Raw genomic sequence first — 18,627 nt, 5'->3', positions numbered from 1 at the left:
AAAATAGGGTATTCAAATACCCGGTTTTAGAATACTCGGTTCTATACCCGACCCGAACCCGATGCATAGGGTATGGTTTTTAGAGAGAATACCCGTACCTGAACCCGACCAGGGTATTGCTAATACCCGATTTTCCAATACCCGGTCATACCGAACCCGGTATTTGAAAAACCCGATTTGTGCACCTCTACCAGTGACCCATTCCGGGTGTAGAGTCATAGAGGTGCACAAACCGGGTATTTTCAGGAACCAGAATCGGGTAGAAATCGGTTCCGGGTATGATCAACAAAAGTCAAAATCAGGTTATGTAGTAACCAGTTCCGAGTATAGTCGGGTATTTGACTAGATTTTCTGGGTTTTTTTTTCAGGTAGGGTAGGATCGGGTTTTGGCCGGGTATTTTCGGTTCTGGTTTCGGAGGGTCCGGGTCGGTTCCGGTTTCGGGTACGGATCCTAGGAGAAATCCTATACCAGGTCGTAACCGCGGGTCGATACGGATAGAAACCTGTTACGGGTCGGATGCACCTGATAGGAACCGATTCCGTATCATATACACCAGGTCGGATACGAAACCTGGAATTTTGGGCACCTCTACCTCCCATAGTCACACGTTTCTAAGTTTACTTTTATAAGAATTTTAAATATCCTTCATTTCTAAAGACAGAAAGTAACAATGCATTTGTCGTTCAACTATTTATATATATATTCTTAAAATGAATCCTACCTTTTACACTAAAATTTGATAGGTAGATTATCATTTTAACTAGTTAATAGCAGCCGTGTTGTGGCGATGTTTGGTCAGTATCAATTAAACTCAATACATACCAAACACTAAGTTCAAAAAAATAATTCAGCAAAAATCCAAAATAGTACATACGTACAAATTATGATCAAAACGACACAAATTCAATCGATATTGGTTTAGTTCGTTACGACATCGGCGTTAAAGTCAAAAAATAAAATAAAACAAAAGGATAACAAACTTAAAAGCATTTATGGATGAAATTTTGACGTTTTACATTTTGTTATAGCATATTGTGATCAGGAAATTACAAAAAAGTTTTTAGGAGTGGAGAGCTCTAAGAAACAAGAAAAAAAAAGATTGAAAAAACATGCAAGAAGCAGGGATCGAACTTTGTTCAGTGAGAAAAGAAAAGGACTAAAAGGAATCACCATGGACAACTAACCAAGGAATGATATTGTTATTTGTCCCATTTATATATCTTAAATATATATTAACAAAAAGGTAGCTAAGGATTGTTGTGGCACCGACTTTTCAATTATCTTATGTTATATAATACCCTACATATTCTTTTTTCTTAACATAATGTAAATTAGTATAGTAAAATATAAATAATAATCAATACGATGACAAGTAAAATTTTGAATATATAGATCTATTTACAATTTTTAATCATTAAAAAAATTGCAAACACAAATTAAGTAAATTGTATGTTGATGTAGTTCATTGTTATGGGTCAATTTTATGACTCGGGATCCTTATCGGGATTTCACTTGGGATTCTTGTCCTGATTTCGACTTTTTCCAGGATCCTGAGTACTAACAGTTTATTTTGATATCGGCTTTCACTTATTCTTGTAGGTAACAATTGGTAACTTAGTTAATCATAAAGGCTCGTGAAATAAAGTGAAGAAAACGTGTGGAATGGGTCCATAACGGCTAGTAATTAAAGCACGTGAAGAATAGCCCAACGGCTTTAAATGTTTGTTGCGGGTAAAAATCTCACTTAAGGATCTTGAGTCTCAGCATCTTGCTATCAGGGATACCAAACAGGTTCTGTATACTAACCCTATTAGTTTGTTCACTAAAGACTATATTTTTGCAGGTAGTCTTTGATGACTTAATTGACATTCGAAGTTCATTAAATGCTTGAGTCAAACCTCTAGAACAAGTCATGTAATCGTCAAGAGTAATGATTGCATTAAAGACACATTAAATGGTTGGGATCCTCGCAGTCGGTTACGATAGTGAAGTATGTCTTGGCTGAAACTGCATGTTAATAACTCCAAACGGCTAGTAACACATTACTTGATCATCAGGTGCGCGGAAACAAAGCTGACTTGGTCCAACGACACTCTTGAAGAATTAGTTAATAGCTTTTATTGTCAAGATACTCACTTTTACTATATAAGGAGGTCATTGTGATGGATAGGAACACATCATTTTTACACACAACGCTTCCACTTATTGTACTCTGTACTCCATCACATTTGGCTCTTGAATTGTAACCTATTTTTCACTTTAATAAATTGAGGCATGGATAATTTTTCCTTCCCGAGGTTTTTTCTGAAGATCCTCACCAGGATCTTAGGCTTTTTCTCACTATATTGTTGTGTTAACCCTTTACTTTTACCGCAATTGTTTACCATATTATTGAAGAAAACACTACCTCATTAACGAAATTCTTCAATTATTGCTTCGATAAATTTTGATCAAAACATTCATAAAAAAATATATACTAAAAAAAGCATTTATATGTTCAGAATTTTAAGTTAAATATCAAATTATAAGTAAATAAGGCTATGTGTATTGATTTAATTAAAACGTGAAAAAAAATCCGTCATGCCACTGCCTCTATGCTACCCAGGCATGAGGACTCTAATTAACTTTTCTATCAACTTGCGTAACGGTTTAATTAACATTATAATTATTATTTAAATTTTTAATAAAAAGTATGAAAATTGATTTGATTGGTTAAGAAAAAACCTGGTCCCAAAACCAAGCCCTAAGACTAAACAGTGTGGATGTCGTAATGCCGCTGGGTAGTTGACCTGGTAAGCGGCGCTGGCGGCAACCCCCCCCCCCCCATAATTGCCGCTGGCGGTGAACTTTGTGTGGAAATTTCAATGCTCAAATTGCCGTAAAACTTGTACTTTTTATCAATGTTTTCAAACCTGGCCCGGACGTCGACCCGGAAGCCTTACCGGGTCAAAGGTCAGACCGACCCGGGAGGGCGGACCGGTGTTTGACCCGGATGATGTCATAAATAATTTAAATATATATTTATGTTTATATATAATTCATATACATATAAAAAATAATAATAACCAAAAATAATAATAATAACAAACTTTAATGTTTATTTATGTTTTATACATTGTTTTTTAAATATATATGATTTATGTTTGATTAATAGAGACATCAATGAAGCTTGGTTGGTTGGCTCAAGGGGTAATTATTAAAGCTTTTATCTTTGAAATGACCCAAGTTCAAATCCTGGCATACGCATTTCATTTTGGATTTAATAAAAAATAAGTTTTACCGGTTCACCCGCCGGGTCAACCGGTCCGGGCCGACCTCCGCCAACAAAACCCGGCCGGGTTTTTAGAAACATCCAAAATACACTGACCGGGCCTGGTATAGGGACCGAGTCCCGGTCGGACCGACCGGCCGGGCCACGCCGAGTTTCAAAACATTGCTTTTGATATATATTTAAAACATAAAGTTAATGTTTGGATGAAGAGAGTTGAAAATTTGAGATGTTTGCTTCCTGGGTGTGGGAATTCGTTACTTTAGAGAGGGGGAGAAAGATGGGGTGTCTGGTGAATGAAAGATGTGGGTGTTTGGTCATGAAAAGGTTAAAGACTTTTTTTTATTTGGGGATAAATGGCTTTAAAACTTTTAATAAACGAAATGGGCTTAAAAAATGAAAAGGCTTTACATAAAAATCATTTTATTTGTTTTATTTTACGTATAATATAACAGAATTAAAACAGTTTACTTCATATTAACGAATTAGTTATGTATTTTTATTTAATATTTTAAATGTAATGTAATATTTTTAAAATTTTTAAATACCTTCCCTTTAAAGTATATTAATAACTTTTATAAAATAAAATTATTATTTTATTTGAAAGAAAGGTAAGTGATGAATTGATAACCATTTCCTTGATATTATAGAAGTGGGTGGAGTGAAGCAGGGTATGATATGACGCTAACGTGACACTGTAAAATGGAAGCAAAGAGGCATTCCCTGATAGTCTAATGCCTACGGTAAGCATGGAGCTCTTGCCCTTTGGCACCCCGTACATTTGGTGTAATAGTGTTTAACATCATAAAAACTTAAGGTTGAATGAGATGTTAGCCCAATACACTCAGTCTGATAATACATTACTAGGTTAGATCCCGTGTTACACACGCACGGAAAATATATAAAACTATATACATATATATATGTGTGTGTGTGTGTGTTATATTTTAATGAATTGTAAATGTTATATAATCTATTATTATTATTATAAGGTGTTACATTGTTGTTTTAATAAAAGAATCCGACATACAAACACAAATAGAGAAAATTAACAATTTAAAACATGATTCTAAGTTATGCCACACATTTCTAACTTATTCCATGAAATAAAAAAACATATTAATTAAAACTTCATTATCTACTGAAGTCATATGTTGCAAACTATGAAGTGTAAACATGTAGATGTTGTAACATAAGTTGTGTGATTTAAAAACTATTTTTATTGATAAAACATGCAAGTCACAACATAAAAAATGCTAAAAATATGAATATAACAATGAGATATAATTATTATAATATATATTAAACCGCGCGTTTAATAAAGCAACAATATAATCCAAACCTCATGACTTAAACCACCATTTCAATCCAAACATCCATGCATGCCGTCCAAACGTTCATAAATAATTTCCCAAGATCCCAAAAAATAAAATAAAATAAAATAACAAATTCTCAAAATTTAAAAATAACAATGAAAACAATTAATTGTCTTTATTACTCAATAAATGATGATCATAGCAATTTCTTTTAAAACTTTCTTCAACTTAAGAGTTAATGTATAAATTAACATGTGAAAATTATATAAATGAAAAATTGATGAGTTGAAAGGCTATGTGGACATGCTAATTAAATGCTATGTGAAAACGTTGTATTGCTTTAATAGTATAGTAAGATTATTAACTACTAAGTGCTGTATTAGGGCCATGTTTATGTTTTTTGAGACTGGAAGGATCATTTCACAAGGATGGCCCCTTTTTTCCTTTAGAAACAATGTCGATTGCCGAGCAATAATACTATGGAGGAAGAAGTGGCTACATGAAACAACAGTCTCAAAGCTTGAACTTTTATATAGAGGGGATGAAAGTCACAGACAAGTGATAAATAATTTACGTTGCTCAACAAAATTGATAAATAATTTAACAAATTAAGTAAGAAACATGCATGTGTATATGATCATTATTAATTATATTATAAGTAGTCTAATTGATAATAATTAATAATGAAAATGTTTCTTTTTTCTTAGCGTTAATTATTCAAATAAATCGGCTGGGTTCATCATGGTGAACACATACGATGATCTATAGAAAATGATATTATTGGACACGGGACATGCAGAAATATGATAATGTCGAAGGAAAAGGCTCAAATCTTTAAAAACAGACCCATATGGAGACATGTTTCTCTGACCCTCGTATTGTTTTTTTGCGTAAAATAAGTTGTTTATACAATCTATAATATATATGATACGTTTATCCGGTTGGTATCAAATTCAATTATAGTTGGTTAGATAAGTCAAAACGATCACTGTAGTTCTGTAAACAAATGATAATTGGAATGATAAAATGTTTCTTGAATTTTTTTAGAAATAAATGATTACAACAATAAAATGTAAAATAGGTAGAGATTGGTGCTTGCAATAATTATACGACGTGTATCATGACATGGAAGACGATAGAACATATGCACATTCTCTTCTCTCTTGTTCTTTAACTTTTTATATGTAATTTTCAAGCCACTCTTATCTCATATCAAAAGATAGAGAGGGTTATAACTTATATTAATTAAGATGTATTGGTTTAAATTGGTCTCAACTATCATTTTTTAATCATTGCTGGTAATGAATTGGTTGATAATGTTATCACATTTTATCACATTTGTCTTCGGCAATCTATGACTAACAGAATGCTAACACCATTGATTGCAAGTCGTCGAAAATACGTTTTTTGCCCGGAAAAGTCATATTTTTTTATGGGAAACTCAACTTGAACACGTCACCGCTACCATCGCCAACTGACTCACCACCAACAACCACAACTATTTGAGCACCACCAACTGATTTCGATGATGATTCTAAGGTTCCGACGACCTCAATAATTGGGGGTCTTCCTAGAAAAAAGTTCCTAAAGTCTGATCTAAGGTTACAAAGATATTTGAAACGAAAATGTTGAGTTTACCGGAAAAAGTGTGAGTTTTCCGGGAAAAACGTTTTTCTAGCGACCTGCAACTAATGACAACATTTTGTTTGTCGTTGACCGTTGAAAACAAATATGATAAAATGTTGGATCGTTATCAGCAAATTCGTTAGTTGGGACCGGCAACGATCAAAAGATGATAGTTGAGATTAATAAAATCCAATACACCTATAACTAAATGAGCTTTAATATGCAATTAAATTGCTTAGTAGAAGTAAAAAAAAATGACATTTTCTTTATCGACAACTGTTACAATAACAAGTTGGAGTTTGTCAACGAAAACACACAATAGATTAACGCAGAAACATAAGTGTGTTCGACACGACTTAATTTGTTCAAGCCATGTTACTAGGTAAGCATGGGACAATTTGTTAACACAATGGTTTCGAGTCATTGAGTTTTTGCATTCGGTTAAGAGAAACTAGAGAGGTTATCTAGATACATTTTTTTATTCGTGACTATTATGTATATATGCTTAATTATGAGATACTTACGATATTGGTCATGTAAATGCAAATCGTTATCTTTCAATCAACCTGGTACAAAATAATTATAAGCGCATGATACATATTCAAATCAACATTCGATATGCTTATAAACGTTTTGAATAGCCAACCTCGTTTCTAATTATTTTCCAACAAAATATATCCCTTCCAATGTATTCAATGTTTTCTCGTATATACACACACATTTAGTCTCATAACTATTTCAACTGCAAGATTATATTAACAAGAAATAATAGAAATATACACCCAATTTTAGTATTGACGCCTTAGCCAATGGTCAGTCCCGCACCCAGTTGAGTCATAATGTACCCTAATTTTTTTAGACTTTTAGGTTTTGTGCTATACACTTTATAAGCAGAGAGGGTGTGAGGGGTCTGATCAGGTGGCACCTGTGGGATTGCGGGAACACCGTGCTACTCCCTCACCACTCGCTTTTGTGTGGTGAGTGTGATCACCATTCGCTCATCAATCACTTTCTTTTCTTGCAATGTTGTATTGCATATTACACTAGAGGTTTGTACATCTTATCAAATTATATTAAAACGTTATAAAGAAAGTGTTGAGCATGTATACAGTGAAAAAAATATTTTTTATTAGTTATCTCTACTATAAAGATAAAAAAAAGAAAAAAAAAACAGAAGGAATATTTACTCTTCTACGAAATGGGTTGGAATTTTTTTCACATGGATGAATTAAAACAGGCACATGTTAACATGTGAGATAAAAGAATAATTACATAATTATATATTTCAAATAATCAATTAAATAATGGAACGTTCACAATGGTATATATCATACAACCGGCCATATCTCCTTTCCCTTATATAACAAAAATATTTAAAACATTAAAATAATAATCCACGAAGCACCTATTTATCTTTTATAAACATTTATAAAATAACAAAGGAGAATAATGCAAGTCCAACCCACTGACCCAGACATCAACGTTTTGGTGAGCAAAAAAAAGCCTGCAAATTAAAAATAAATTCATTTGTATCAAATAATGCATTATTTTCACTTAATTCCCCTTCAATTAATCCGAATTAATGTTACAAATCATCAAAAAAAACATCAATGCACTAGAAATCATACATTGAGACAATATGTGTATCTTCTTCTTTGTCGATCCACGGATTCTAACTTGTGTAGAAGCTCATCTTGTGTCAATATCTTCCCCGGAGAGCTCAAAAACACGGTCCGGGGAATGGGCGGGGACCAGAGGCCGCTTTGGGAGTAATCAAACCCGAATTCGGACATGTCAGCGAATTTGACGAGAAGCCTTTCAGATACCGATTTTGGCACCGATTGAACTTCGAAAGAAGATGATGCCGCGGGCTCCGAAAGCGGTGGAGATGGGATATCAGACATGTTGATGATGGGGAATGAAGGAGACATGATGTGTGAGTAATGGTAATGGAATGAGGGGGGGGGGGGGTGTGAGGATAAAGAAGTGTATGGTTGTATGTAATCATATAGGATATGAGACGTGGGTAGCATAATTGGAAGCTTTATACAGTGGTGCATGTGATTTTGTGTGTGATATGTAATTATTTACACATAGTGTAACATTATGTTATAAACATATTTAGGTTTCTTTAGTTTTAAGTATATTGGAAATGTTAATTTATGCTATTCTCGTTGACGAGGACAAAAATATTTCAACAAAATTACAAAAATTTGTTCAACATATTAATAAAGTCATGAATAAATTGACGGATATTCTATACACAATAATAAATAAATTACAACTACTAGTTTGCTCTAGTGATAAAAAAGGTATGACTCTCAACCAAAAGATTATGGATTTTAGTCTCAGTTGAGACATTCATTTAAGCCTTTATACAAAAAAATAAAATAAAATCAATTATGAAACAAAATGAAAAACTTGCAACGAAATCTTATATTTTAAATGTTAGGGTGGAGGGAGTGGGGCGACGGGTAACCCCAAAGGATATCACCACCTGTGGGGAACACCGACGTTCCCCCCCCCCCCCCCCCCCCCCCCTTCTCATATTTGCCAATAGGTGGTTTGGCTAGAGTAGTATCTCCGAAGCCATTTTTTTTACCGTTAAAATCTAGCCGTTGAGCTAGATTTTTATATTTTTTTTCTTATTTATAAATATAACCAAACACATCTACACAATATTCTATAACAAATTTTTCATTCTCTTCAAATTCAACAATTTTCACATTGAGCAACCAAATCCTCAATCAGATCTCCAATGAATTTTCCACGAAGATGGATCTGCCAAGAAGAAGTGGCGTTAGCTAAGACTTTGGTCTATCTTTTTGAAGTCATGGACCCCGTGGAGCAACGAATGTTGGGTTTTTGGCCACAAGTTTGATACTATTTTGTTTCAGAGGGAGGATCAAACGATCGTATACAACAACAAGTGTGTTCGAATTGTCGACATATTATCGGACAAGTGAGCGCTCGCAATAACGTCACGTTTGAACTCATAACAAAAGTAAAAACCGATGGAACTGAGAATAACATTTTTATCTATGTTTTATTTAATAAAATGTTGTTTAATTATTGTTATGTGTTTTAAAATCTATAACGTATGCATTTTTGAGATATATATCTATACTATATATAATACATAACTCATGGCAAATTAAGACACTTAGATTTAAGTAATTTACAACTTAATTAACAAATGGTACAACTTGCATAGCATGTTGAAGAGGGGCGACATAGTCCATTAGAAAATATGAAACCGTAAACTTCAATTCTTTAAATATTGTTACAGTATTGCCCCCTAAATTTTAATTAACTTTTGTAAAATTAAGTAATAGTTACAATCTTAGCCCTTTAACTTTTAACCATATATTCTTTTTAATTTCACATTTAACCCAACTTCCACCAACGACTTTTAAACGGTCATAATTTTTTCATACGTTAATATTTTTTTAAAAAACTGGCACCATAAAAACAAGAATTTTATTCTCTTTAATTTGAGTATGATATCACCTTAGCTTTTTTAGTTAAAAAATTAGCATTTACGTAGCGGTGTTCGCGATCCGGTTTGAAAGTTTTTAAATAAACAATTAGTGGCGGTTTTTGATCATCGTAAACCAAAACAAAACCGTTAAAAATTGAAACCAACCATTACCAACGGTCTGTGTTCCCGCTGCATCGCGCGGGCACCCGTCTAGTATATCTAATCTAACTATACTATTAAAGCAAGATAATTTTTTCACATGACACTATTCTAGAGTGTCCATATTGGATTCCATATAAGCAATGCCCTTAAATACATTTTCACCTAATTAACATTTAATTAACATTCATTAAATGCATAAAATTCTCTATTCATTATTTTTCATTTAGTTACCATTCTATAATTATATTAAGCTATTCATATAAATTTAGAAAGACTAATATTTAACCTTTTACAATTCAATATAAAATTTTTCATTAATTTTATTTTATATTCATTTAAATCATTAACAAAAGTTTGACTATATAAATCAATACAATGGTTAAAATCTTGGAAAATTATTAAACAGTGAAAATCAGGACAAATCTTTTATTTTTTTTATACATCTAATTCAATTTTAATACTTCAAGTTATAATTTGATTTAAATGAATATAAAATAAAAGTCATAAACAAAAATTATTATATGAAATAACTGAATTTACGTGTTACATATAATAATTTTTATTTTTATTATAATTTCCACCCTTGTGGAACACGGGATCTAACCTAGTATATATATATACTAAAAACCAAATGTTAGTTAACACACAACTATTACTATTCATTGAACAAACCAGTTACTTCTTTACAATTAAGTAAAACTTTTCATTAAAGTCAATAGGTAGTTATAATCTCTATATATAATTCATTTTCAAAATTAATAATTTCTTCCATTTGCAAGATTTTTAATACTTTGATTTATTTATATATTTATCTTTTTGACATATTTTATTTTTTAACTTTTTTTCGCAACGTAATGCTACTTCTCTCGAAATCGAGCTACTCAAAGGGAAGAAATAAATTTAATTCAATGCCGAGCTCACAAAATTCACAATATTTCTATGTACGTCTCGATATAAATTTAATTCAATGCCGAGCTCAGGAAATGCACAACCAAAACACATGTATTAGCTATAATATATTTTTATTTTCTTCACCGCAACTTAGTTTTTTTGCAAAAACAACCTTATTTCTATCTATGTTTTGATATAAACTTTGTTATAACCGAGCCACCGTAATGCGAACAAACTCTTAACTTTATGTTTTATAAATGTCACCTTCACGATGAACGGGCTACCCTTTACCAACGCTCCAGCCGCAAAGCGTGGGAATGTTTACTAGTTTTAAATTAAAAAATAAAATTCCTTAGGTAGTTTGGGTGCAACATTGCCAGTCTTTAGGGTAGTTCAGGATAGTTGATAATAAAAATGATATGACATTGCATGATTGGTCAGTGTCAAAGGTAGTTTCACTACCCTTAGGTGATCACTCCCTCCGACCCTCCACCCTTATAATTTACAATTGAAAGTCAAAATTTTACTATGCTTGAGTATTTCGTATGTGTCCAATACTAGAAAAATGATTTGACTGACTGAAAAATCCGTTGATAAGTTGTTGCATGAAACTTTACCAACAAACCAAAGAAATATGAAAGGAAAAGAAAATAGTTTTCGTCAAAAAGTTTAGCGACATATTCCATGAAATCCAAAAACTAAAATGAAAATTTGTTCATAGAAAAATCTACAAGGGGTCCCAAAATTTTTGAAAAATAGGATTTTATCCTTTAGTTACCCACGGTTAATGCATGACAAAGACGTGACAATGTGACATGTAAAATAAGACAAATTTTGAAGTCACTGATATTTATATTGTTGTGTCCTTATAGTCTTTATATATTTGGAGCAAACATGTAATAAAGAAGTCTGTTTGAGATTCATTTGGTGTACCAACTTGATTTATAAGAACAACCTCCCTATACAATTAATATTCTATGTCAACTTGAGACACGGCGACGTGTATACGAGTATATATATTTTGATAAAGAAAGGTTAATATTTAATAATATTAAATGTTTTCAATTATTTACGGAGAACATGATTTAAAATCAATTTTTTTATCACACTTCTACATTTTACATAATCCCTAAAATTAGAGGTGTACAAAACCGGTTTTAAACACAAATTGAACTGATTTGGTCAACGGTTGGTCAAAACCGGTTTGACTCAAACCGTTTCGTTTATAAACCGGTTTAGAAGCAAGATAGGCTGGCCTGGTCACGTCGGTTTGGTCCGATTTATAAACCGGTTTAACTGGTTTTAAACCGGGTTTAACTGGTTTTTCTCAAATTGGTTCGGTTTTAAAACCGGTTTGGTAGATCTTAAGAGGAACTGGTCCTAAAACTGACGATTTGGGAACCGGTTTGGGTGAAACCGGTTCGGTTCGGTTTGCCTAAAACCGGTCCCAAACTGGTTTTTTGTACACCTCTACCAAAAATGTTTTGAAAAAAATTGAACTGCGAAAAATATTAATAACGCTAATTAGGCCCAATAGCTATCCACATCAGCCCAGTGGCCCAACATGCCTGGTCCAAGTCCGACAGGATTATAAGCCTAGTCAAGTGAGCGGCCCACTTGATGCATTAAGCCCGTCTTCTATAACAACTTCTATAAATAGAAACCATATTTTCTCCATGTATTTCTTCTCTTTTAGTGCTTCTGTTGACTGTTTATGCGATAGAAAAAAATGCTCGAACCATTGATTAATAAATAGAAATATTTCAACGTACATTATGCGATTAACGAGTTACGGTTAGGAATGATTTTAGCGTCATAAGTAACTGTTCTAAACACACTTCCTATATTTAAACTGACCACATCAAATACATCATCTTAGTATGAAAACAAGACCTATACCCCTTTTTCTGTATTCCTAGAATATGAAAATATATTTATCAATCAAAGTAGTTGATTGATAGATAATATTTTCATATTGATCAGTTAGAAGTGTTGTATCTTTATATAGTCTATATATAGCATATACACTTAAATTCAAGAAACAGAATAATGGGGAACATAATGATAATGATATCGAAGCGGCAAAGCAATACCCGTCACAAATGGAAGATCCTCAACTCCGATGGGGGTTCATTCGAAAAGTTTATTCGATCATGATATTACAATTATTGTTAACGGTTGTCATAGCCTCTATAGTAGTTGCAACCCCACGAATTAACCAGTTTTTCCATACTGGAGCGGGTCTAATTGCGTACATCATCATTCTCGTTTTTGCAATCATAAGGAACTCCCTTTATATACATCGGTTGTTATTATTATTATTATTTCTCCAAGATCACCCTTTATATTTTTAATTTTTTTGTGGAATTTTCAGTTGCAATCTTGATGGGCTTGTTTCTGCATCACCACCCTTTGAATATGATCAGGTTGGGATTGTTTACGTTCGCATTTTCTCTTATCGTGGGGGTTGCTTGCGTGTTCTCCAAAGGTAACGAATAGTCATTTTAACCGGGATAATTAATAATGCATACACCCTTACCTTTTAAAATTACGGATCAAGTATATGGTGCGGCATACGTCGTTTGTTAATGTTCAAGAAAATCATGATCTATCTTAGCTAGCGAGTAGCATTTACAAGCCATACTTTGCTAAAGTTATTTATTTATTTATTTTCACAGGGAAGATTATACTGGAGGCCAGTATACTGACCTTGATAGTGTCACTCAGTCTCACTCTCTTCACTTTCTGGGCAGCTAAAAGAGGATATGATTTCAACTTCCTTTGACCATTTTTGTTTTGTGCACTTAGTCTGATATTACTTTTCAGCATCATTCAGGTATCCATAATACTAATTTGCTAGACTTTCTTTTGTTATTTATTGATTCTTGACTTCCATTTGTTTTTGTTGGAACAATCAGTTGGATCAACATGAAAATATACATATGAGAAAAACTCATATTGAAGTAACATGCTTCGACTCTTTATTTATTAACAAAACTCGTAATCAACAAATAAAACTGAATACATAACCCACTATTTATACTAGAGATAATTAACCTAAAGCTACTCCACTACAAATACTAATAAGCTTATTTATAAATAAACGGACCGATAAGCTAAACAATTTAATTTCAGAATTTAACCCTTCGTTTTCCAACAGATCTTTTTCCCCATGGGAAGCTTGGTGAGGATGTTAATCTCATTTTTCGTGGCACTTGTATACTGCGGCTTCATCATATACGATACCGACAACTTGATCAAACGCTGCAGCTATGATGAATACGTTCTTGCTGCAGCCATGCTTTATATGGACATGATACAGCTCTTTTTGGCAATACTTCAAATTTTAGGATTCATCGATGATTAGAGACGCTGCAGGGTTTGACTCTCGACACGTTTTTGAACCTAAACTATTATGGTTGAGGGTACTGCAGATTTTATGAACATTGTGAAGAAGACACGTATGTTGATTTTATGTACATTCCAACAGGGTTTCTGTATCATACAAACTACATAGAACTCCATAGGAAATGTAATATATGTTTGATTTGATGCCAAGCAATTTATGGACAGTAAATCAACAAAAAAGTTATTAATTGGTCACATCTTTAATTATCATTAATCTGTGACAGAGAAGAAAACAACAAAATAGTGACAATCTCAAAGCTTGGAGTCATTTTTATCTAACATAACTAGTTTAAATTATTAAGTGCTTATTAGCCTTAGGCATAAGATACCCAAATAATATATATATTTTACAACATAAATTATAGTTAGTTTTAAAGATAAGAATATTACTACAGCTAATGGAAGATTAATAATGTAGCATCCCAAATCACGTGGTAATAAAATAATATAAATAAATTATGATTTGTTTAATCTATCTTCAACTTAATTAAAGTGCCAAGGCCAAAAAATGATTAACTACACCCACTTCAAGACATATTTCTCTCCAATAAACTTTTTAGCCATTGTTTTTATTTATGAACTTGAATCTTGGCATATCTAACAACAAAAAAAAAGGTGAATTTAAATTTATAAAGATTTTTAAAATTTTCTCTTGGTATCTTTAGCCTATGCAAATACAAATACCTGCCCACATACAAGACAGATTTGGTTAGATGACATTTTTCTCTTTAGTCACTTTTCAATTGTTGCATTATGATCATCACCCGGTGGTACCGCACCATGGAGCCAAGTTCCGACAGCGCTCCTCCGCCCTTTCTATCTCTCTCCGCCTGAACACCGTAGCGCACTCGGGCAACTCGCCTAAGTCGGCAAAAAAGGACTCCTCATCTTCTCTAATTGAAAAGATCTTAGTCATGTCACTATCTTCAACTATGTCCCTAGTCATCAAGGGACTTTCAAGCATCGTTGATGACGTGGAGTCAAAGTCCGAGAACCACCCATATTGATCACTAGTCGACACAAATGGCCCACATGATCCCAACTCGAGACTTGTGAACTTTTGTTCAGACTTAGGCTCAGGCTCAGGCACAGGATCAGGCTCGAGTTCTTCTAATTGGTCGTCGGTATTGACGGTTGAAGGTGATGGTGGAGGGTTGAGATGATGGTGGCTAATATTGTTTCTAGAAGCCGGCCAAGGGTGATTGTGGTCACAAGAATACGTCACCATCACCATAGTGGGGTCCGTCCGGCTTCTTTCTACTTGTTTTCTTGCTGGACATCCTTTGGAACTACTACATCTATAATAGCCCCTGCCAAACAAATAATTGAGGTTTGTTAATATTTTAATTGGTTTAAAGATAACCACTTTGCACATATAAGGATACTAAAATTGTTATTTAGGAAAACTTAACACATTTTAACTAAATATGTTGTATTTGTTTGGGAATAAGTTAACAACAAAGAAGCAAGAAAGAAGATTCAAATAGGATAATACATTTAATTTATGGTCATAAAGAAAAGTTTCAGTGTTATAATTGCAGAATTTCTGAATAAGTATTGATATAGAAATCATGTTAATTTTGGAAAATAGAAAATAAAAAGAACTCATATTCGAATAAACCAAAAGAGACTTCTTATCGTCGAGAAAATACAACAAAAACTGAAGAAAAAAAAACATATACACTTAGTTTAAGATGATAAAACCTAGAACTATCACATATATCAGAATATGATACAATTAACAGTATGATATAATATTTCTAGATAATCTTCATATTACTTACATGTTTTATTTGTTTAATCGTTAACCCTAGCCTAGATTAACACATACTTAAAATATGTTACTCGCGATCGATCTTTAGAGAAAAATATAACTTGATTGATTGTATATATATAAACTTGTGATTTTGATCCATACAAAATTGAGAACTTAAAATATACCTAGGGTAAGGAGATCCTTTGATCGGTTTCTGGCCGTACTTTCTCCAAGCCCAGGAATCCAACGGAGGAGCATTCGTCTCGCCCTTAAGCCGTGAACTTTCAACTTCTTTGATCGGTACTTGCACAACCCTTTTGTGCGCCCCTCGTCTACTGTCAAATTCCAACAATTAATTATTAACTCAAGTGGTGTTTAAGAATGTTACCGAGTTTCATTTGTGTATGTGTTTTATGCTAGAATTTAACTCACCTTCTTTTCGGAGATGAAGTAGAAGCAGCCTTAGGTGATGGCGGCGATTCATCGCTGTTTTCCGATGAGTTTTGGTTGTCTTCTTGATTGATGGTGAACCGATGCCATCCGATTTCCATGATCTAATAACTATATATATATACCAAGTGAATCTTTTATATGTATATACAGTCAGTATGGCTAGCTGAAATTAAATGATACTATGAACTTGTTTGTGAGAGAGAGAGAGAGAGAGAGAGAGAGAGAGAGAGAGAGAGAGAGGAAGTGGGAAGGTGGTGAAAGAATAAGGATGATCCAAATGAAATATATGGAGTCCGAAATGTTGACAGATGGGCAATTGAATAGTCTAAGTGACGAGCAGCCAAATGTGAAAGTAAAGCCAAAATCTCAAAAAGAGGGATGCTACATTATTATTAGTCTGTCCCAATAATACATCTAATTGAACATAACCTAAAATTGCAATATAGATAAAGTAGGAATGAACAATATTATATTAAAGTGTTCTTATATTACATAAGTCTCTCTCTCATTCTTTTAAAAATTTCATTTTTACAACCAAATGATCATCAAAACATTAATACATATTGTCTTCATAAGCAATTACTACTATATGCACTCAAATAGTACCAGGTTTGAGGGTATTTGGAGGATCTATGTAACATACAAATTGTGAGATAACTTTGTTGTAAGGTTTCGGGAGCTAATTTTGTAATTAAACAAATAAATCGAATTTGGTTTCCCAATGATCACCTAGTGCTCTAGTGTTATAGTAATTGCCTTTTAAAATTGATGTAGTGCGTTCAAATCTTTGCAACTGCAAGGTTAATTTTGTAATGATACAAACAACATGATTATAGATGGAAAAATTTGTTTAAAAAAAGATTGAATTTGGTTCTTTATTAAGCAACTATGTAATTTTAAAATTTTCGTATTTATTCTCTGATTTGCAAAAAACAACATTATACCACCAAAGCGATCACATGATGAAGTGCATGAACATCCAAATCATACGCCAAAAGTCCAAAAGTAAGGAATTGATAAAATGGCACAATGTAAAGAACTTGGATGAACAAAAAAATAAATTAAATGCTTTATACAAATATCATAGTTGTCACATAATTTATGCATATTATATACCATTATAAATTTAATCATAGTTTAAAAAAACAATATCTTTCTTACATGGGACTCCAAGAAAGATACCCTTTGAGCATGATTTTGGCACTTCACTTATCATTTCTTCCCTCGTGGGTTTAACCTTTGCCTTACATTTAATATTTGTTATTTAAAATTAAATATCTTTTCACAAACATATATTTGCTTTCACGTGACATGGCCTTATTAGGCAAAACTGGTTATTTTTAATATAAAAAACATCACAAAACTTTTACACTAGCATTTAGAATGAATTAGGAAAATGGCCCCGTTGTTAATTTTCCTTCCATTTTTGTTGTGCAACTTTTAATATATTATTATTATTATTATTTTCAAATGGCAAACTTTTATAGAAATAGCAAGGAAGAACAAGAACAAAAATTACAAGAATTAAGACGGGGGTGAAGACCGTGAAGTTGGATTGAAGTCGGATCAATCGAATTTAAGTTTGCACTCAACATCCATAAAAATTCCTTAAACCTTTTGTAAAACGGACAAAGGTTGATCTATTACAACATCCTTAAGGATGCAGTGGATGACTAGAAGAGAATAAGGAAGATTCCAACTTCCAAAAATTCTCCCCACAAATTACTTACTATGTGACCCCTAATAGCTAGGCAGATATATAGTATAAACCATTCTTCATGATAAAATTATGTTTTCGGATTATTCATAATCCACATGTCATGTCTCATGTCATGTTGATATATGTTTAAAACATGCATTAATGTGTGCTTTCAGAAAATGGAAACTTACCTAACTTTTGAAGTGGTCCATTTGTATCTATGATATGTACATTCACCTGTGAAACAATAAATATACTTGTTCTTCTGCTGCTATATTCCGGTTGAAGTATAGAATATAATTCAGAAAACTAATCGGTATTATATATTATTCTTAATATAACATGGTTTTTCTGAAGGAATATCACATTATGTTTGATATATTTTTTAAACAATTTATTTATTCAGATAATTTATTTATAAAAAAAAAGAAAAGAAAAGAAAAAGAACATGGTTTTGTGATCATTGTAGTAGACAAATCATCTAATACGGCGGCAGAGGTTGTTTTTAAGATAATTTTCTGAATCGTTACATATCTCAATATGATGGCGGTGGTGGTTAGGTGGTG

General features: G+C 32.7%; 1 protein-coding gene and 1 pseudogene across 2 annotated transcripts; one reads left to right on the top strand and one right to left on the bottom strand.

Annotated features, from left to right (window-relative positions):
* The first annotated feature begins 12,847 nt into the window (after positions 1 to 12,847).
* Positions 12,848 to 14,130, top strand: LOC143560611 (protein LIFEGUARD 4-like; annotated as a pseudogene).
* Positions 14,131 to 14,725: 595 nt separating this feature from the next.
* On the bottom strand, positions 14,726 to 16,477 carry LOC143560595 (putative WRKY transcription factor 65). Of its 2 annotated transcripts, none has more exons than XM_077048874.1 (3): positions 16,342 to 16,471; positions 16,095 to 16,241; positions 14,726 to 15,463 (listed from the first exon to the last, which is right to left on the bottom strand). In XM_077048874.1, the coding sequence occupies exons 1-3, from the start codon at positions 16,458 to 16,460 to the stop codon at positions 14,914 to 14,916; spliced, it is 816 nt and encodes a 271-aa protein (XP_076904989.1). In that variant the 5' UTR covers positions 16,461 to 16,471; the 3' UTR covers positions 14,726 to 14,913. The 2 variants fall into 2 exon arrangements, with proteins under 2 accessions (XP_076904989.1, XP_076904988.1); XM_077048873.1 differs by having other exon boundaries at positions 14,728 to 15,463; positions 16,095 to 16,244; positions 16,342 to 16,477.
* Between the last annotated feature and the right edge of the window lie 2,150 nt (positions 16,478 to 18,627).

The sequence above is a fragment of the Bidens hawaiensis genome, unplaced genomic scaffold (genome assembly GCF_021521415.1).
Source record: "Bidens hawaiensis isolate Kalapana, Puna unplaced genomic scaffold, B.hawaiensis_p1.1 tig00020416_1, whole genome shotgun sequence".
Classification (NCBI taxonomy): domain Eukaryota; kingdom Viridiplantae; phylum Streptophyta; class Magnoliopsida; order Asterales; family Asteraceae; genus Bidens; species Bidens hawaiensis.
The sequence above is the reverse complement of the archived record's forward strand: the minus strand, read 5'-3'. Positions and strand labels throughout refer to the sequence as shown.